Source organism: Carassius auratus, chromosome 10 (genome assembly GCF_003368295.1).
Source record: "Carassius auratus strain Wakin chromosome 10, ASM336829v1, whole genome shotgun sequence".
Classification (NCBI taxonomy): Eukaryota; Metazoa; Chordata; class Actinopteri; order Cypriniformes; family Cyprinidae; genus Carassius; species Carassius auratus.
Genome location: NC_039252.1, coordinates 10197006 through 10218706, shown reverse-complemented (window position 1 = coordinate 10218706; position 21701 = coordinate 10197006). Strand labels below are relative to the sequence as shown.

The window sequence follows — 21701 nt, the reverse complement described above, 5'->3', positions numbered from 1 at the left end:
AGAATTTTAATAAAAACAAACAAACAAAACATACGTCAGTTTTAATTACCAAATTACGTTCTAGTTAACCTTATTACTATTTGCACGTTTACAACAGGTGCAGTCTTTAACGTCAGAACGGCCGCAGAAGCCTCTTTGAACGATTAGCATTGTTTCTCAACTTCACAATAGGCACTGTCAATCACGCTTAGGTATTATTAGAATCATAAATCCACGTGACCTCGGGTGTCTGAATTCGCAGTTTCACTTTAAGAAGCATGTAAACAAAGGCTCTTTTCGGCGTTGGCTTCGGCGGCGGCTGTCTGCCGTAACGGGATTCACGAAGCCCCGAGCGAACTTCTCGCTTTATCACTACGTGCGTCAATTGCGTAAATGTTCCCGTGATCGTGGGCAGACGCGCGCATGCTCATTGTCAGGGGGAGTGAGAGGAGCATGAATGGAGCAAAATGGCGGATCATGTGCAGGTAAGTAAATGATTTTGTTTTGTTATTATTAAATTCATGAAATATGATCCACTGCAGTCTAACGACAGATCCCGAGGCTTATTTCGGCGATGCGTCCGTGTTTGTTTTGAACGCATGCGTCGCGCGGCGGGAGAGGTTGACTCGCGTGCTTTATTGGATGCGATTATCAAGTGTTGACTTGTGGCCTGTCATCATGTTGATTTTAACTCTGTGATCCAGTCTACCACACAACTCTGCAGCATGGGGGAAAGTTGTTTTGAAGCAAAATGCGAAGTATTTTATTTTAAGCAGCAGAGGTCGGTAGATCCCGAGAGATCGTTTGTATTAAATTGCACGTAACTCTATAGCGACAGTGATGTTTTACATAGTAAACAAGGCATCATCCCTCATCCAACCGCTTGCAGTGCAATAATACACTGGCCTTGTATACACAAGCGATAGTAAGTCGAGCTCAGCGAGGCTTTGTCCAAGAGAGAAGGCTTTCGGTAAGCACGAAATCATATTTGCATCCAGTTATCTGTCATGTTATTGCTGGACGCGAATGTGTCCGGTTTCGCTGCTAGCCTTAGCTCGCATGCTAACTCGTGAGATTCTCCCGCGCACCGCCTCTGCAAACCAAAAGCCCGACTAGAAACGAGATTTTCTTCAAAATTATAAAAACGATATTCGCGTTAACACCTGCTGCGAATTGTAAATAGGTAATAGTGTTTAAAGTCATCCAAATATGTGTAGTTTTCATCACATGCACTGTTTAAGGAGAGTTAAATGACTGGATGAAGTGAAGGCAGCCAACCAGAAATGTCTTTATTGAGCAATTTTCTCTGTATTATGTTTAATTTTCTCTATCGAATGTTTAGTGATGTTTATTAATCGAACTTTTAGTACATTTACTATAATGTATTTCATTTTAGTTATACGTAATAAGTCTGTCCTGATAATAATCTTGATAAGGCCAACTTGGCAACCAAAGTCTCAGGCGTAACTGACAGATAAAGTCGGCTCAGAATTAAAATAAATAATTTTCTACTCCTCATTATCTCAATATGGCTGTTTCCTGAAAACCACCCTAGCAAGACATCATTCTTGGACATGACAGGGCAGTTAAACCCCATAGACCATGTATTCAAACACAGCCGCTGCTTGTCACCTGTCAGATTGTACACAAGCTGCTCCTGACTGATGACAAGACAGGTCATATTTGAGGTCAAAGGTTAAGGAGGTCTTGAGGTTAAACACAGTGTTGAATAGCTGCTTATTCCCATTCAATTTAATGAAGTGGTTACGATGGTTTTGTTAACCTGACTCTCATGTGCACAGGCAACAGTAAACATGTGCTCTCCAGTGTTGTTGTCACGCGTCTTGTTACTCTTTAGGTGCTGAAGAAGCCTTCCATTTGCAGTTATAGATTATTAATTACCAAAGGAGCAGCTCCATGTCTTAAAGGACGTTTGCGGCTCACGTATTGGTAGTAGACCTAAACCAACCAAATAATGCTTCGATATATGTGTTCACGTAATTATCAAAGAACATGTTGTGAGGCCAGTATAGGTTGATATGACTCAGCAGTATTTCTGGCTTGTAACATTCAGTTCCTTTCTTGTTAGGCAGCTTTAAACTCTGTTGTAAAATCGCAATATAATTCATTACCATTTAAGTACACTTAAACTTTGATTGCAGAATGCTCAAAGCATGTTAAGGGAAGTTATTAATAATATGTTATAGGTTGGTATGAACAGGTGGATTTATGTTAGTTTTAGTAAAAACCAAATGCATGGTGTTTTCATTTGAGGTTTTTTAACTTTGAGGTGTCTTATCTTTTCTGTACAGTTACTTGCAATTACAGCTTGCATTTTATCTTGCTTTTTTTCTTGTATGTTTAGGGGTCCTCCCTGTTCTTATAGGGTCTCTTGATTCAGTTATCAGCAAGTTGTATCAAGCATATACGTACATGGGCTTGATAAACCAACTTAAAGTTGTGAAATGCACAAGAAATAGTTTTTTTAAGTATTAAACTGTTTATTTAACATGGGATTTCATTTTTGAGCACAAAAAAGAGAAAAGAAATAACACTGTAGGCTAAGTTCATTAGTTCTGAATTTTTTAGCATAGTAAACTTTAAGTTTTTCATTGAGGCTGTGCGTTTGTTACAGCTGCAGTTTTTCTGCTGATGCTGATTTTGTATAGTTATGCTCCACAAGGGAACAAAGAACTGTTAGAGTCAGAGGCTTGTTGCTGCATAACACCAGTTAGCTCTTTCATTGCTCCTCTATGTATTACCAAATTGTTGTTGTTGTTTTCTCCAATCACCATATAGTCTTTCATACTTGCATGAACCAGATGCTCCCTCTGTGACCTAGAGCAATAACTTGTGGATGTGATGTCTGCACATTAACTTGCTTAATGGAACATCAGTGTCTAGTTGGAAACATAGCTAATGATATTTCAAACTGATTTATTTGTTGAGGAGTTGCACTATTACAGTTCTAAGCAGTGGGAGCAATTTAATTTCCCTAAAACTTGAATGCATCTTTATCATTATTTTCAGTAATTATTGAAATAATAATAAAATAAAAATTAAGGTAAAGGTTTTTTTAAACACACATTGTGAATTATTAATTTAGAAATGTTTTTGTGCAATTGCACCACATTATGCTTTACAACCTAAACTAGCCTTGTCATAAACAGGCTAAATTATTTAATAATTTAGAAACTTGACACTTATTCAAAACCAGACTTTTGATTTGGCGCACACAAGTTTTTATTTACTTATTTATTTACTTATTTATTTTTTCTAATTTATATTTTAAAGAAATGATTAAAGATTGTCCTGTCGCTTTAATCTTTAATTACCTTGACTTTTTTTAATTATCCACTAAAGGTGTATTACAACTTTTTTTTTTTTTAATGCAGATGTTAAAAACAATGAAATGTATTTGTATTAAATATATATATTTTTTTATGTATTTTTGATTTAAAAAGTAGTCGATGCAGATAAATGAATGGGTCTCTTTTCCAGAGCCTAGCCCAGCTAGAGATCCTGTGCAAGCAGCTATATGAGACCACAGACACCACCACACGTCTACAGGCCGAGAAAGCTCTGGTGGAGTTCACCAACAGTCCCGACTGTCTGAGTAAATGCCAGTTGTTGCTGGAAAGCGGAAGTGTAAGAATTAAGCTTGTTGAGAACCGCGAAAAACAAGTTCTCTGAATTGACCTGACAACAGTTTGTGTTAAGCAACTGTTTAACTTCACACTGTATTTGTAAAATCTTTTACAGTCCTCGTACTCCCAGTTGTTGGCTGCAACGTGTCTCTCCAAGTTGGTGTCTCGTACGAGCAACCCACTTCCCCTGGAGCAGCGCATTGACATTCGTAAGTTTATCAGATCAGTCATGAGATTTAGAACCCCGAAACCCAGAAAAGGCTAATTTTGGAAAAACAATTTCCCCAGGAAATTATGTTCTCAATTATCTGGCAACCCGACCAAAGCTTGCTGCCTTCGTGACACAAGCCCTGATCCAGCTCTATGCCAGAATCACCAAGCTTGGCTGGTTTGACTGCCAAAAGGAAGATTACGTCTTCAGGAATGTCATTGTCGATGTAACAAGATTCCTGCAGGTATGATCAATTTTATAGCATTATTAGAAAAGATAATAAGTTCAGAGTTATGCTACTTTGAAATGTTTCTTTGTTTTTTGTTTTTTATCATCACTTCTTTAAAGGGTTAGTTCATCCAATAATCAACGTTATGTCATTAATAACTCACCCTAACTCACCCTTATGCTGTTCCAAACCCGTAAGACCTCCCTTTATCTTCGGAACACAGTTTAAGATATTTTAGATTTAGTCCGAGAGCTCTCAGTCCCTCCATTGAAGCTGTGTGTACGGTATACTGTCCATGTCCAGAAAGGTAATAAAAACATCATCATAGTAGTCCATGTGACATCAGAGGGTCAGTTAGCATTTGAAGCATTGAAAATACATTTTGGTCCAAAAATATCAAAAACGATGACTTTATTCAGCATTGTCCTCTCTTCTGTGTCTGTTGTGAGAGAGAGTTCCAAACAAAGCAGTATGTGATATTCGGTTCACGAACGAATCATTTCAGTTCACCAAATCGAACTGAACCGTTGTAAACGGTTCTCGTCTCCAATACGCATTAATCAACAAATTACTTAAGCTGTTAAGTTTTTTAATGTGGCTGACACTCCCTCTGAGTTCAAACAAACCAATATCCCGGAGTAATTCATTTACTCAAACAGTACACTGACTGAACTGCTGTGAAGAGAGAACTGAAGATGAACACCGAGCCGAGCCAGATAACAAACAAAACATTGAGCAAAACATTAAGTCGCTCCAGCTTTAATGGAGGGACGAGAGCTCTCTGACTAAATCTAAAAGGTCTCACTGGTTTGGAACGACATGAGGTTGAGTTACTAATTACATAATTTTGATTATTGGGTGAACTAACCCTTTAAGGCAAGTAGGGATGCACAAACATTTTTGGTAGAAAATTATTATTATTTTTTTTTCTTAAATGCAACTTTACATTACAATTGTTTTATAAACCTTTACACAAATGTATTGCTCCTGTTTCATAAATCAGTGCAAATGTCCTCGCAAAGTTCAAGCTGATTTTGAGAATCGAATTAAAAATTCCAAACAAGATATTGTCCATATATCTCGAACAAGACTTGTATTTTGAAAACCATCATCATCTGCAGTTTCCATATGAAAAATCCCCCAAAACTAGGATAATTTTATATGGATATGTTTTCTCACTTTTCTTCTCAAGAAAAAAGAAAACGCATCCGTATATGGACAATATCTCCGATGCAATTATCAAAATAACCTTGAACTTTCTGAGGACATTTGCATTCCCTAATGGCAATACATTTGTGTCAATGGTTTTTAAAACCATTCTTATGTAATTCAAGGTAAATGCATCCTTTCCATAGAAATGATTCATGAGCAAATAACAAAAATGTAAACACAAATTCAATACTCAAACTCCAGTTTTGTGATTGAGGACCATTAAACGCAACCACACAATAACTAATAATTATTATATGATTACAATTAAGTCTATAGAAGCATGTTGTGGTGAAAATTCAAACAGCATTGTTTGTACTGTATTTTTAAATCTTTTTTTCTTTTCTTTTTTATTGCCATTTTTAGGATAGTGTTGAACACTGCATCATAGGAGTCACAATTCTTTCCCAGTTAACCAATGAGATCAACCAAGTAAGTTTCTCTGCATATTGATTTGCATATTGAGTTTTTGATTGCCTGTGTTGTCCTCATTTGTAGGTCGCTTTGGATAAAAGTGTCTCCTAATTGAAATTTAGTCTTAGCTCAGTGCTTGGAAATCATTGCTGAATGTGTGGGTTCAATAACTGAAAGTTGCGTTAAAGATAGATTACTGATTCCTTGAATTTTCTATCGATTCTCCAGGCGGACTCAACACATCCACTTACAAAACATAGAAAGATTGCATCATCGTTTCGAGATTCCTCCTTGTTTGACATTTTTACCCTCTCCTGCAACCTCCTCAAGCAGGTAAGGGTAATGCTTCAGACTGCACAAAAGAACTGTTTGTCTGTATATTCTCCTTCACAACCGCTAGACCAGCCTGACTGGGATTTATGTCAATGATTCAGTGGGTTGTTCTGTATGTCTGCAGGCATCTGGGAAGAACTTGAATCTAAATGATGAGAGCCAGCATGGGCTACTCATGCAGCTACTCAAACTGGCCCACAATTGCCTCAACTTTGATTTCATCGGCACATCCACCGATGAGTCCTCAGATGATCTGTGCACCGTCCAGATCCCCACCAGCTGGAGATCAGGTGATCTGGCATTTTCACATTTTCAAGCAACTGTGCGCCAGTGCTCGTTTAAACAGGCTGCATTCAACATTATTTTAACATAAATTTTACATGGAATATTTTTAACCTTCCATAGAATTGCTTGTATAGTTAAGACTTCTTGTAACAATAAAGGAAGAAGAAATAAAAAATATAAATTATCATGGTTTCCAAAAATATTAAGCATCACAGCTGTTTTAACATTAATAACAATAAGAAATGTTTCTTAAGTAGCAATTCAGCATACATGATCCTTCATATCATTCATATGACACTGAAGACTGGAGTAATGATGCTGAAAATTCAGCTTTTACATCACATAAATAAATTAGGCTATATTTTAAAATATTATAATACTTTTTTGCAATGTTATTGGTTTGATAAAGTGAATGTCGTCTTGGTGAGCTTGAGAGAGTTCTTTCAAAAATACCTTTTGAGTAGTAACGGGGAAATTGTGTTGAATACATGCATAATTTTGTTTAATTCAATTTTTTTCTCATCTGCAGCCTTTTTGGATTCCTCAACCTTGCAGCTGTTTTTTGATTTGTATCATTCCATCCCTCCCTCGCTGTCTCCCTTGGTAAGTGTCAGATAAACAGCGTGACATGCATGTGAAGATAAACAAGCCTTTGACTCGTTGATCATGTTAAGACTCTTCCAATAATAACGTGAACCGTTTAATATTAAATGTGTTGTTTGTCTTTTTAGGTTTTGTCTTGTCTAGTCCAAATAGCGTCTGTCCGGCGGTCTCTTTTTAACAACGCAGAGCGAGCCAAGTTCCTCTCCCTTTTAGTAGATGGTGTGAAGAGAATATTGGAGAACCCTCAAGTATGCCATCCATCTTATAATAATTATTGTCATTCTAATGTTTGGATGATATTTGTATAAAAAAAGTTAAAAAAGGGCATAAATTAAATACGTAGCCAAAAAATAGCTGTTAAAATTTCAAATAAGTTTGCTGGTATTATGTGGTTAATATGGTAACAGTACTTATGATGTTTGTTTGTTTTGTTTTCACGTTTGATTTGCAGAGTTTGTCGGACCCAAACAATTACCATGAGTTCTGCCGACTACTGGCTCGACTTAAGAGTAACTATCAGCTGGGAGAGCTGGTTAAAGTAGAGAACTACCCCGAGGTCATAAGACTGATTGCTAACTTCACCGTAACTAGTCTGCAGGTGAGTTACAGCCTTGGTGTGCTGAACATGAAGCTAATATGTTATTTCTACAGAAGTCGAACCAACTTGACAAGAATTATTAATTTGCTGATCTACTATGATAACTTTGGTGTGTCCCAGCACTGGGAGTTTGCGCCCAACAGTGTTCACTATCTGCTGAGCCTGTGGCAGCGGTTAGCGGCATCTGTCCCTTATGTAAAGGCCACAGAGCCCCACATGCTTGAGACCTACACCCCTGAGGTGACCAAGGCCTACATCACATCCCGCCTAGAGTCCATACACATCATTCTGAGGTACAGTGAGCACTATTTGAAGTCACAATTAGGTTTGATGAGCATGAATGTGCGATTATACAATGTCCATTCTGTGCAGGGATGGTCTTGAAGACCCCTTGGATGATGCAGGCTTGGTTCAACAGCAGCTGGACCAGCTGTCTACTATCGGCCGGTGTGAGTATGAGAAGACCTGTGCACTGCTGGTCCAGCTCTTCGATCAGTCGGCCCAGTCATACCAGGAGCTGCTGCAGTCCACCAACTCCAGCACGATAGACATAGCAGTGCAGGAGGGTGAGCTTGAAACAAAACCTAAAATACAAATCAATATATTGTATCATAACACTGCTTACGTTATGTTTTTGTTGTCCAGGTCGCTTGACATGGCTAGTGTACATAATTGGCGCAGTCATTGGAGGAAGAGTATCCTTCGCCAGCACTGATGAGCAGGATGCCATGGATGGGGAGCTTGTGTGTCGGTGAGGGATCTCAACTAAAGGCCTCCTCAAACCAAGACGAATTGAGAATTCAGTCATATGATTTGTCTGTTCTGACCAATGTGTAAAAAAAAAAAAAAAAAAAAAAAAGTTAGATGGGCTGATTGAATATGCAAAATTATTCTTTGACTGCAAGTGTGCTTACATAAGCAGAAATACCCAGGGACACAAAGCACCGTACAACTTTGTTTCTGACGCCCTCTTGTTAGAAAGAATAAGGAAGTCAAGCAGTATTTACATATTTTCAAAAAGCCTTTCAGATTTTTGCATTCACTATGATGTTTCTCAGACAGCACCGAATACTAGAGTGTATAGAGAGAGAGAGAGTTGGTTCCAGATGGCTTCACAAAATAATGTTCATGAGTGCCACCAAGCTGTAGCTTTATGTAGCAGCAGAGACTCTGGATATGTGACCAAAAACACAATCTTATTGGTCGGCCAGTTTTTGTTCACACTCGCCACTCTGGGGGAAAAAAACATAATAATAAATGCATTGACACACGTTGATTGTTTAGGCATGTTAACATCTGTTCATTTGAATTGAAACATTTAAAATGTTTATCGGATTGAGTTTTCGTGCAAAAACAAATTGTCTTGGCATGAAGAGGCATTCAGATTTTGAATGCTTCAAATAGTATATAAAACTAGCGATGAGCTGTATATCTGTATCAAATTGTTAAGCCAATGTTAGAGATTATTAATATGCTTTTTTTTTTTATTGGTAATTTGGGTATTATTTTCCAGTTAATTTTTAAAAACAAATAATTAATTACCACTGTTAAACACGATATTAGCAAATCCAAGGAAAAAAAACTGAATGTCCTTTTCTCATACTGTACTTTTTGAATTGGGACTAATTTCACGTAAGATTTATAACTGTTGTTTAGTTTTAATTTATGTTGACAAAATAGTAAAGAATTGATTTTATTTATGAGTCTCCTGAGATTAAAACAATCTCACTTCACAATGTTTAATTTTACTTAATATTTATATTGATTTCATATTTTGTCATTTTCAGAGTTTTGCAGTTAATGAACCTCACAGACTCGCGGCTGGCTCAAGCAGGAAATGAGAAGCTTGAGTTAGCCATGCTCAGTTTCTTTGAGCAGTTTCGCAAAATCTACATCGGTGACCAGGTGCAAAAATCATCAAAGGTAATTTCAGTTATGTTGTAATTTATGAGTGTGAACTGCAAGCTGTGGTTTGTTTAGACAGCAAATCGAAAGCAAAAAAACAGCTAACAGTAAAATAATTATTTATATCTAGTAACATTCACAGGGCTTCGCCTTTGAACTCCCAGAATGGCTGATATTTGTGATTTGTGTTGTGTCTGGGCTTTGAAAAGAGACAGTCGATGCAGCTTTTTCATGATTAGTTGTGGTTTCACTCTTTTAGTTTGCAGTGTAAATAGACAAGTAGCTTTTGAAACCATAGGTTTTTTTATGTTGGAGATGAGTGTTCTGTCTCATCTAACCAGAAAGCTGAAGTTTTCTGTCCCGTTGCTCAGATCCAAAAGTGTGAACAGAGAAGATAAGAGCACATAGAAAGACTTGTTGTTCCTCTAAACCTCTCTTTAGTTCTGCTTTAGCCTGTTGTCCTTTACCTTGGAAAATAACACCTAATAAGTGCTTAAATGTGTACAAGTAGTGTGAAAACTATTATGAAATCTGATAGCCTCTTGATAATTGAATGTATTAGATTTAATGGAAAATTGTCCCAAATGGCCCACTTAATTTGCATCGTTGGGATGAAGACTTGCAGTGTACTGTTACCCAGCAGCCCATGCAGCAAAGTGTAGACTCTGAGGAACGTGCCATTTGGAACAATAATCAGGACTCAACGATAAAGATTCTTCAGAGTTTTATTTTATTTTTTTTATTTGTGTTCGAGTAATATTTATACTGTATTTGCCACTAAATGCAAAATGTATTCCCCTTTTCAGACCAAATCTATATAGTTTATGGATTTGAAAGAACCCACTGTGAATTGTCACAGTTGCTTGCTTCTCATGGCCTTATTTCCCAACCTGTTTATTTAGTAGTTTAACATATTCTGCATGTATACAATTAATTGTTCAACCTACACTGCAAAACACTAGTTCAAAATAAATATAAGATGACAGGAAATAATACTACTTTTGTTTGATTCCTAGTTGTATCGAAGACTATCAGAGGTTCTTGGCTTGAATGATGAGACCATGGTACTCAGTGTTTTCATTGGGAAAATGTGAGTATATGTCAGCTGATGATGGGTATGACTATTATAAACGAAGGTTTACCAAAAATGATCATTAAAAACAATGTTTTTAACGTAGAGTTTTGTTTTAATGCAGAATCACCAACTTGAAGTACTGGGGACAGTGTGAACCAATCACATCTAAGACACTACAGCTTCTCAATGACCTCTCGATTGGATATCCTTACACACGTTACTGGTTTAAAAAAAACATTGAAACAATAATAGGATTGTCATTGAGGATCAGTGACGGTTGTTTTTAACTGAATATGTTTTGGTCTGTTTCCTTAACCGTATTTCTCACATACAGCAGTGTTAGGAAACTTGTGAAACTCAGTGCTGTCCAGTTCATGCTAAACAACCATACCGTAAGTGACCAACGTGAGATTTTCTCCTTCTTAACTCCACTTTAACTTTATTTGTACCTGAAGTACAGTTAATTTAGAGTTAGTTTTTATTTGTTTTCATTAATAAAATAAAAGTGTAATATTACAAATAACAGTGGCTATTCTTAAATAGCTTTTTAAGATACTTTAAAGTGCTGACAATGCCTTGTTTTTCTTCTGTGTGACAGAGTGAGCACTTTTCTTTCCTGGGTGTGAACAATCAGGCCAACCTCAGTGACATGAGATGTCGGACCACTTTCTACACAGCCTTGGGAAGACTTCTTATGGTAGATTTGGGTAAGGGTGTACCTATAGATATGACATAAGTGTCATGTAAAAGGACATCTTTAGAGACGTTCTGTGTCTTTGACAGGTGAGGATGAGGACCAGTTTGAACAGTTCATGCTTCCTCTTACTGCTGCGTTCGAGGCCATTGCTCAGATGTTCAGCACCAACACCTTCAATGAACAAGAAGCAAAAGTGAGATGTTGTATTGTTTATCATACAACCTTAGTGTGGCATGAAGCATTTTCAAAATACCTTGTTTTCTCTTATTTTTGCTGACCTGTATAATGCATCTGCACCCCAGTCTTTTCACAAATGAGAAATTAACTTTTTTTTTCTTCTTCTTTCAGAGGACTTTAGTAGGACTGGTAAGAGATCTAAGGGGAATTGCCTTTGCCTTTAATGCCAAGACCAGCTTTATGATGCTCTTTGATTGGATGTATCCTTTTAATAATTTGTGAGTGGTCATTTTATTTGTGCAATTACATTTACATTTATTCATTAAGCAGATGCTCTTATCCAAAACGACTTACAGTTGGGGAAAACCTCAAGCTATTCATCTTAAAGGGGGGGTGAAATGCTCGTTTTCACTCAATATCCTGTTAATCTTGAGTACCTATAGAGTAGTACTGCATCCTTCATAACTCCAAAAAGTCTTTAGTTTTATTATATTCATAAGAGAAAGATAGTCTGTAACAATTTTTCCCAGAAAAACATGACCGACTGGAGGCGTGACGTGTGGGCGGAGCTAAAGAATCACGAGAGCCAGTAGGCTTTTGCGTTGAGAGCGTTTGGAAGCTGTGACATTACCGTGAGGAAAAAAAACCATCATCCAAAACAAACCATTGCTAACAGTCAGATTCAGCCGTTTATTTATGATCCAGAATCAGATCCCGAGGCTGAAACTGAACGAGAGCAGCAGCGACTCGCTCCGAGCGGGACTCGAACCCGGGTCTCCGGCATGGGAGGCAGAGATATTTTAAGCAGTGTTACTCACCGCCTGCGGTTCCAACACTCAATCGTGACCCTTTTTCGTTGGGATTGCATCATCCTTAAGAAATAAACGATACGCAAATTCGTTGTCAAAATGGGCCTTGTTTGTAAAACAAGCATCTTCGAAATGCAGGGAACAAACAAAAACACTTGCACAACTCCGTTAATGCTCTGTAAAAATAAACTCCATCCACTGTTCCCTTGATGCTGTTTTTTTTTTTTTTTTGGTAATCTGTGCAGGGTTGTCTTGCCCTGGCAACCAAAAACACTCTCCTTTTGTGACATTTCGCGACGCTCTCGCTCTGATCAGTGAATGTCTGTGCTCAGCCTCTCAGTGCTATGCTATACGGGAGCGCGCGCTCTTCCGGGAGAAGTGCCCTTAGGACCCATATAAGGAAATTCCGCTCCATCTAACATCACACAGATCCATACTCGAAAAAAACTTTCCAAAACTTGTGACAAACCGGAAGGAGTATTTTGGGAACAAAAATACTCCTTCAAACGTACAACTTAATTTTTTAAACTTTGTCCATGTTTAGCATGGGAATCCAACTCTTTAACAGTGTAAAAAAACTCAGTATGCATGAAATAGCATTTCACCCCCCTTTAAAGAGGCAATTAGATACAGGAAGTGCTTGTGATACCAAGTTTCAAGCATTGTTCAATTAAGTACAAGCTAGACAGAGAAATATAAAAGAAAGGAGAAAACGTTAAAGGTTTTCAGCTGTTGCTTGATAAATGTCTGGGAATCAGCATTCCGGATAGGGGTTGGAAGATCATTCCACCAGGAACGGTAAACGAAAATGTTCTGGAAAGTGCCTCTTTGTGATGGTACCACGAGGCTTCGCTCACTAGTGTATCTGAAGCATCTGGAGGGGATGTAGATTCATAAGAGTGAGTGGAAGTAGGCTGGCGATGAGGCTGTACTATATGCAAGCAAATATCAGCATCTTGAACTTGATGTTTGTGAGCCATAACCGGCAGCCAGTGCAGGGAGATAAAGAGAGGTGTGACTTGGGCTCGTTAAAGACCAGTCGTTCTGCTGTTTTCTGAATCATTTGTAAAGCTTTGAATGTGCATGATAGAAGTCCAACTAGAAGAGCATCGCAGTAGTCCAGCCTAAAAATGACAAGGGCCTGGACATGAAATTGTGCAGAATGCTCCGTTAGGAAGGGCCTGATCTTTCTGATGTTGTGCAATGCAAACTAGCCAGATTGAGCAGTCTTTGCATTGTGGTCTTTGAAAGTTAGCTGGTCATCAAAGATTACACCAGGATTTCTGACGATACTTTATGGGGTAATTGGTGATGAACCTAGCTGGATAGTGAAGTCATGTTGTAGATTTGGAGTGGTCGGGAAGACGAGAAGTCTTTGCCAGGTTGATCAGTAGGTGATGTTCTTTCATCCATGCCGAGATGTCCACCAGGCAGCCTGAGATCCGTTCAGCTACCTTTGGATCATCCGGTTGAAATGAGATGGAGCTGTGTGTCATCAACATTGAAATGGTAGGAGAAACCATGTGCCTGTTTGATGGGACCCAGTGATGTATTGTATATGGAGAAGAGGAGGGGTCCAGGAACTGATCCCTGAGGAACACCTGTGACCAGTTGATGTGCTTTAGATACCTCCCCATCCCAGGCCACCCTGAAAGACCTACCAGTGAGATAGGATTTTAACCAGCGAAGTGGAATCCCTGTGATTCCCAGTGATGAGAGGGTGGACAGGACAATCTGATGATTCGCTGTGTCAAAAACAGCAGATAGATCCAGCAAAATAAGAACTGATGATTTGGAATCAGCTTTTGCAATCTGCAGGGCTTCAGTGTGTGACAGAAGCGCAGTCTCAGTTGAGTGGCCACTCCTGAAGCCTGACTGGTTAGGATCCAGTTAGTAGTTCTGTTTAAGAAATAATGATACCTGAAACACTCATTTGAGTGTTCTTGCTATGAAAGGAAGGAGAGAGACCGGTCTGTAGATATCTGTAAGTGAAGTTCAAGGCATGGATGCGGTTGGTTTGAGTTTGTGTTTGGAGCTGAGAACTGACTATTGATTGTTCTAGTTTTGTCTGTGAAGAATTTGGCAAAATCAGCAGCTGTTGTTGAAGTGGTGGAGGGGGACAGAGTATAGAAATGAATGCTTTGAAGAGGTTACATGTGTCTGAAGCACTGTTGATCTTCTTGTGAAAATATGAAGATTTGGCGGTATGGACTCGAGCAGAGAAATATGAATGTAAAGACTGATACATACATGATTTGTGCCATTTTCTCTATGCTGCCCTGAGTTTGGACCAATGCTCACGAAGAACATCGGATAACCAGGGGTAAGAAGGAGTAGCCCGTGCTGGCCTGGAGGAGAGAGGACATATATTATGTAGACAAGAAGTTAAAATAGTGCAAAAAGTGATAGTTGCTGCATTAATGTCCAGACATGAAAAATGAGTATGTGAGGGAAGAGAGGAAGACACTACAGATGAAAGCTAGGAGGGTGAAAGGTAGCACAGCTTTCGTCTAAAAGTAACACTGGTAGGAAGATGTAGGTTAAATGTAATGAAGAAGTTGTCAGAGATGTGTAGGGGTTCTACCAAAATGTTGTCTGCAGTACATTTGCATGTGTAAATTAAGTCAAGTTGGTAGCCTGGTTTGTGAGTGCTTGTAGTGGTAAGGCATTTGAAATCAAATGAAGCTAGGAGTGAATGGAAGTCTGCAGCATAAGGCTTGTCCAGATTAATGTTAAAGTTGCCAAAGACTAAAAGTGGACTGCTATCCTCTGGAAACGAGGACAGCAGACCATCCAGCTCTTCTAGGAAGGTGCCCAGTTGTTCAGGAGGCCTGTAAATACCACAACATTTTATTGAATGAGATTCAAATGAAAGTGCTATCAAAAATACAAATTGCAATGAAAAAAAGCAGTAGAAATAGCTAGAGAATGAAACAAACCTGCTTGAAAAAAAAGTAAGTACCAATGTAAACAACAGATGCAGAAACAAAGGATTAAGCAAACACTCACGCGCACCAGCCTGCTCTGCTGACTGATCGCTTCTCCCAAAGCAATAATGTTTGTTCTCTTTTTATTCACATTTGGTTTTATTTGTTTAGTGTAATTAGGTTTTTTTTGTTGTTGTTTTTCATTTAATTGTTTGTATTTGTGTGTGTTTTGTTTGTTCATTTATTTTGTCATTTATTTGTTTGTTTATTTCTTAGTTTCTTAGTATTTTTGTTATTGAATTGATTTGTTATTTTGTAACTTATTTTCTTAATTTTAAGACAAACTTAAGTAAAGTAAATGATATAAAGCTAATCTCTTAGATCTGTTCAGACTGAATGCCCATTTGAATGTGTTCCTTAATGGATCTTAGTTACCCCTCGTACATGCCCATCTTACAGAGGGCAATAGAGCTCTGGTACCATGTACCTGCCTGCACCACACCGGTCCTCAAACTCATGGCTGAGCTCGTCCACAACAGGTACGCAATGTTACATCCTGCATATGTCTCTGAGAGCTGAGTTTAAAGGTTATGTTTGTTTCTATAACTTTAAAGTATGTTTTGTTTTGTTTTTTTCACATGAAGGTCACAGAGATTACAGTTTGATGTGTCATCGCCGAATGGAATTCTGCTGTTCAGGGAAACCAGCAAGATGATTACAACATATGGTACAAACTCTCCTATAATAACCCAGTTTTCATATTTTAATCAACTGTTCCTCTTGCATGTTGAAGCATTATTAAATCTGAGGAACTTTAGTTGAATAATCATTGTAACCATATTGTGTTATTTCTCTTAAAGGGAATCGGATCCTGACGCTGGGTGAGGTGCCAAAAGATCAGGTGTACGCACTGAAACTGAAGGGAATCTCCATTTGCTTCTCCATGCTGAAAGCCGTATTAAGCGGCAACTATGTCAACTTCGGCGTCTTCCGTCTGTACGGTGATGATGCCTTGGACAACGCTCTACAGACCTTTATTAAGCTTCTCTTGTCCATCCCTCACAGTGACCTGCTGGTAAATATAGTCAGCTATCAGCATCAGGATTGTGCCCGTCAGCATTCAGATTGGTTGATTTTTTTTTTTTTTTTTTGTTCTTGCAGGACTATCCAAAGCTTAGTCAGTCTTTCTACTCTCTTCTGGAGGTGCTAACCCAAGACCATATGAACTTCATCGCCAGCCTGGAGCCTCATGTGGTCATGTATATCCTGTCCTCCATATCTGAGGGGCTCACAGCACTTGGTAAGGACCTACTCTTCAGTTTATGATTTTTCTTTTGTGTAGCATCATTTTTTTATTTACTTTTTAATCTCAGAACCCTCCTGCAGTTCCATCGTGGACCCCTAGGTGTTTGTGAACTTTTGAACTTTCTGTCCGTCTCCTCACAGACACAATGGTATGCACTGGATGCTGCTCAAGCCTGGACCACATAGTTACTTATCTATTCAAGCAGCTGTCCCGCAGCACGAAGAAACGAGCGGCGCCCATGGCCCAGGAGAGCGACCGCTTCCTTCACATAATGCAGCAGCACCCTGAGATGATCCAGCAGGTGAGATTTATTTGTAATTTAACATTTGTAATTTTTACAGCAATTTTAACACAAACATGTTTCATGATTTGAAGCCGTATCAGTGCAGAATCAAAGTGTAAAGAATATCACACAGCCCTATGTATGTGTCAAACACGGTTACATTTTGAAATGTATTGGAGATACTTAATCTGACGAGTTCTCACAATCTTCTCCAGATGCTGTCCACAGTGTTGAATATCATCATCTTTGAAGATTGTAGGAATCAGTGGTCAATGTCACGGCCGCTGCTTGGCTTGATTCTACTCAATGAGAAGGTATGAGAGAGACTAGAAGATCTCGTCTTTTTAAAGATCACAAAGGCTGCATTTGTTTGAATCCAAAATACTGTAGAATAGTAGTCTTGTGAAATACTCTTAAAATAACTGTTTTCTATTTTAATATATTTTAACACGTATTTGTGTGATGCAAATCTGAATTTTGTCACGTGATCCTAACATGCTGATTTTAATTGTGTTTGTAGTATTTTGCAGATTTGAGGAACAGCATTGTGAACAGCCAGCCACCAGAAAAGCAGCAAGCCATGCACTTATGCTTTGAAAATCTCATGGAGGGCATAGAGAGAAACTTGCTGACCAAAAACAGAGACAGGTAACTTGATTTCCTGAGAATTCCAATGTTTTTTGGAAGTGGGTGTTCTGTTAGAAAAGATTGATTGAGCCCATTAAATGGCATTTCTTTGTGCGAGCTATCTCACATTCCTTGACTGTACGTTTTACAGTAGTAAACTAGACTGTATTTATTTATTTGCACATGTATGATATATATTATACATTATTAGCGAACTCCACTTTTTCTTGTTTTCCCAGGTTTACACAGAATCTTTCAGTATTTAGAAGAGAAGTCAATGACTCCATGAAGAATTCCACATATGGGGTAAACAGCAACGATATGATGAGCTGACATTCCGTAGAGCACCAGGCCCCGCCCATGTGGCCCGGCCCCGGCCCGTACTCCCACCCGCCCCTGGCCTGGCTGCCGGGGGACCACCGCTGCGCAAGCCTGCACCCCCCACTCCCCAGTCCCTGAAAATACCCCATTACCTCTCTCCCTTCTCACTTCCTCCCTCCACCCCTTTTTATATAAATATATATATATATACACATATAAATATATACATATTTTAAAGCAAGTTTCTAGAGGTCATTCTCCTTGACTATTCTCTTGTCATTTGGGGCTCTAAGTCCAAAGAGAGAGAAGAGGGTACGGCTGGGGAATGGGTTTGGGGTGTGGGACGGCACCAGTGTGGACTCTGTAGAGTGGGCGGCACACCCGAACCACTCGGAGGGAGGATGGGAAGTGGGCGTCTGTTTGTGTGTGTGTGAGCGTGAGTGTGTGTTTGAGAAGCATGTCTGTGGGAGGAAGGGTTAGGATGAGCTGGTATACATAGTGCTCTGCTTTTGCCTGCCTTGTATAGAAACACATAAGGAAGAAAAAAAAAAGTGTACATTTTTTTTTCATAACATTTTCAACAATGTTTATAATGATTACGATTTAAGACAAATAATGAGTGTGATTGAAAACTTTTTACAGTCTAGTAAGTTAGTGCAACTGTGCTGAAGTGTGGGTTTGTCTGTATGGAGAGAGTGGTTTATATCTGGCTGATGATGTGGGATTGACACCTGTCCCTAGAGGGGGCGGAATGAAGCATCGGATAGGATCACGAGTTGTACATTTATTATTTCCCCCCCCTCAAACTGACTCTATAGAACACAATCGGGAGCTATGTAAATACACCGAACCTCTTGCGTTAACGTTTTCAGAAGGAATACCGTTTTCCCTCAAATCTTGGGCATGATGAAGTCTTGTCTTGCGTCAACCTTTAGGTCACATCCCCACCACCTCCTCCGTCGCCGAGGATGTTTAGATCTGCTCACAGTCCCAAAAACACCCCATCCTCGTGTGAAACTCATTGGAGAACGCACGCATAACCTTTCCCCTTTTGTCTCTGAAGGGTTCCATCATGTCGTCTGTGGATTTGATTTGATAAAGTGACTTGGTTATGGTGAAGTTGCTCTCTGAGCTTTCGTCGAACTGTTTTACATACATTTTAATCTCACAGGCTTCCAGTCTATCGTGGCTTTATTGTTGATCTGGCGTAGTGGAGCCTATAGAATGTAGCCGTGTCCTTCAAAATAAGAGCCTGGTACTCAAATCATTGTGACAGGATCACTTTCGACAGTTGTCTCTAGCTTTAACCCCATTAAAACAAATATTTCTCTCTCATTCTTCTCTCTGAATTCCGGGTTTATTTTTAATAACAGAAAACACGTCAGAATATGGTAGATTTAAACACAGAGGCCGAATGGAGTGTATTAGCAACTTGTGCTACTCAACAGATGTTGCTGCTAACTGTTTGTGAAGAACTAGCTCATCTCTTAACCATGTCCAACGCTCATGGATGTTCACTTTCTTTTCTTGGTTCCCTGATGTGAATGTGTTTTTGGTGACTGTGTGTTGGGTCATTTGAGTGATGAGGTAGCTGGTTGAATTGTTTGATTGTTTGTTTGGATGTCTGCTACATATAGTGTAAGCATTGTGACTGCAAAATAAACATCATTGGTTTGTACTAGTACGTGCATGTTTTGTGATCGCAACCTACCAACACTTTTGGATGTCAAGTTGACATGGTCAAATTTGGTCCATTTTTTAATAAAAACTCCTATTCTTAAAAGCAGCAGGGTTCCCATGGTCATAGAAAATGGAATTTCCTGTACATCAAAGTCATGGAAGTGTGTAGTCAATGGAATCTGTTCAACAGTGTCTTAATGGATGGATCTAATGTAGCAGTAATGCCAGTTGATGCAGTAAGCGTCCCAACAAAAATGCCAAATAATGACACAATTGAAAGAAAGTCAACGTTGGGATACATCAAGATGTTTTTAAAGGTGAACTTAAACCTCCCCATCATTGAAATCCTCCTCAAAAGCGGGTTCTGGGAGCCTTTAAAAATTGTTCATGTCCATGTTTGGGTTATTTTTTTTATTTTTTTTTAACAACGCCATCTGTTACTTCTGAGTTGTGCTTTGTCGAAAATCCTGATTCATTTAAATTGACAACACATTGGAAAAAATAGGTTGCAAATGCATTTGTTTTTCAAGAGCCACAGGAATTCTAATTACAATACAATCATACACAATACAGAAGCAGTTTTTCAGGGGGAAATATGTACTGTTATTTATTAAACAAAAGGTGCCACACGTTGCAGAAAAATCTAAATTGATTTAACCATCCAACTTTGGAGTACAAATGAGAAAAACAACTCTTTTACACACATTTACATAATGGGGAAAAATAGGTAGGACATTTAAACATGTTTCTCCCACTGATGAGCTTTATGTAGAAAGATCTCTACATCGAGAAGGCCACTTCCAATAATAAGCTGTTATGATTCGCTCTTGTCTTGCTTCTGTTGTTTGGTTTTTGAATTGGCATTGTGGACAAAGTCATTGTATCCTTCTCTGTTCCTTGCGATCTCAATGGCGTAAAACTGGATTCTGGTCGCTGAAATTAAAATGAAGGGAAAAGTTAGACTTTTTGTTCTTAGTCTGTTTCCGGTGCACTTGTATGATGTGTACAAAGGAGTGAACGTGTGGCATCACGTACCGAATATCGTGTTCTCCTCGGTGTAGTCCTTTTGACAGTCTAAACGTAATAATGTACCATAGTTGAAGTCTTCTACAACTTCTTCAAACTGGTTACAAAAGGGCCTCCATTTCTGGAAAAAAAGTGGAAAGATAGCTTGACCGATTCGTCATGAGTGAAATCTCAAATTAAACAGCAGAGTGACATCACGCACCTCTTTAGCGTCCGCGGACTTCAGCAGCTCTGCATCCAGAACTTGAATACTTAAGTCAGGAAATGCTTCTCGGAATTTAGTGTATATCTGCTCATCTGATTTGGTTAGTTTTAGAAACTTGGGATCAACCGAGGAAATAAGCTGTAGAGAAATAAACCTGTCAGTGAAGCTGGACGTATAATCCAGTGGTTCCCAACCCTGCTCCTGGAGGCACATTTTGCAGGTCTCTTTTCTCTGATGCCAGTATTAGGTCTTGGAGTCTCTAATAATGAGCTGATGACTTGATGTTGGTGTCAGTGTTGGGGTGTCTCCAGGACCGGGGTGGGGAACCACTGATTTAAGTGAAAACTGATAGAATATTGTGACACTCGTTCACTTACATTATAGTACACTTCTGCGTGATTGTAGGCTTTCATAGCCCACATTACTTCCAGTTGGGCCTGATGGTAAACATACAATATGGTTAGTGTTTTGAAGTGGCGATACTCTTACAAACTTAGTTTCTTGTTCCGCTGCAATTATCAAAACTTATCCCAACTCACGTCATTACCGTACGCCTCTGCTGGAAGAGAGAGCGCATGCGCAGCCGCAGTGGCTCCTTCTATCCCCTGTTTATTAAACACAGGAACTCAAGTCAGTGGAAAATTAAACATTAACGTGTTTTAATAAATCTAAAACGTAAAACCCGTGCCAATAAAATCAAACAGTGCCATAAGAGACTAACGTAGAATCAATGTAACGTTATTAATCAACGCTGTCAGGTATCCTTGTTATAGTAACGCTACTACCTAAGCAATTTGAGCCTGGGTGAGTATAAATATCAGTGATGATGAAGGAAATTATTTCGTTATTTTTGCCATATGACCATAACATGCTTATTAGCATGCGGGCTAACTAAGATATAACTTATATTACTCTGGGCTCTGAGCGGTTATGAAAATACGTTACATGAGAGCATCGATTCAATAAAATACTATCACGTTATCACACCGTGCCTTGTTTTTGTTGATAAATTAAAATAATTTATTGCCTACCAGAGATGCAAGAACATCCCCCGTGTCCATGCTGTCGCCTTCTGACCCGGGGCCGGATGAGCTACAAACACGTCATGACGAGAGGTCACGTGATTTAAATGGTAGAGATCAGTGCTTGTGTTGC

General features: G+C 38.9%; 2 protein-coding genes across 2 annotated transcripts; one reads left to right on the top strand and one right to left on the bottom strand.

Annotated features, from left to right (window-relative positions):
- Window positions 1-313: 313 nt before the first annotated feature.
- Window positions 314-19316, top strand: LOC113109791 (exportin-7-like). The gene is made up of 28 exons (XM_026273556.1): window positions 314-464; window positions 3481-3627; window positions 3742-3835; window positions 3915-4081; window positions 5642-5707; window positions 5918-6022; window positions 6147-6312; window positions 6837-6910; window positions 7039-7158; window positions 7362-7508; window positions 7629-7801; window positions 7881-8074; window positions 8154-8259; window positions 9296-9431; window positions 10430-10503; window positions 10610-10690; window positions 10817-10880; window positions 11087-11195; window positions 11272-11378; window positions 11534-11622; window positions 15530-15637; window positions 15743-15825; window positions 15959-16173; window positions 16260-16398; window positions 16545-16705; window positions 16903-17001; window positions 17208-17335; window positions 17554-19316. Exons 1-28 carry the CDS (start codon window positions 447-449, stop codon window positions 17645-17647), a joined length of 3264 nt encoding a protein of 1087 aa, XP_026129341.1. The 5' UTR covers window positions 314-446; the 3' UTR covers window positions 17648-19316.
- Window positions 19317-19817: 501 nt separating this feature from the next.
- On the bottom strand, window positions 19818-21663 carry LOC113109792 (protein PBDC1-like). Its single transcript, XM_026273557.1, has 6 exons — window positions 21578-21663; window positions 21086-21151; window positions 20924-20983; window positions 20544-20684; window positions 20351-20462; window positions 19818-20248 (listed from the first exon to the last, which is right to left on the bottom strand). Exons 1-6 carry the CDS (start codon window positions 21605-21607, stop codon window positions 20130-20132), a joined length of 528 nt encoding a protein of 175 aa, XP_026129342.1. The 5' UTR covers window positions 21608-21663; the 3' UTR covers window positions 19818-20129.
- Window positions 21664-21701: the final 38 nt, after the last annotated feature.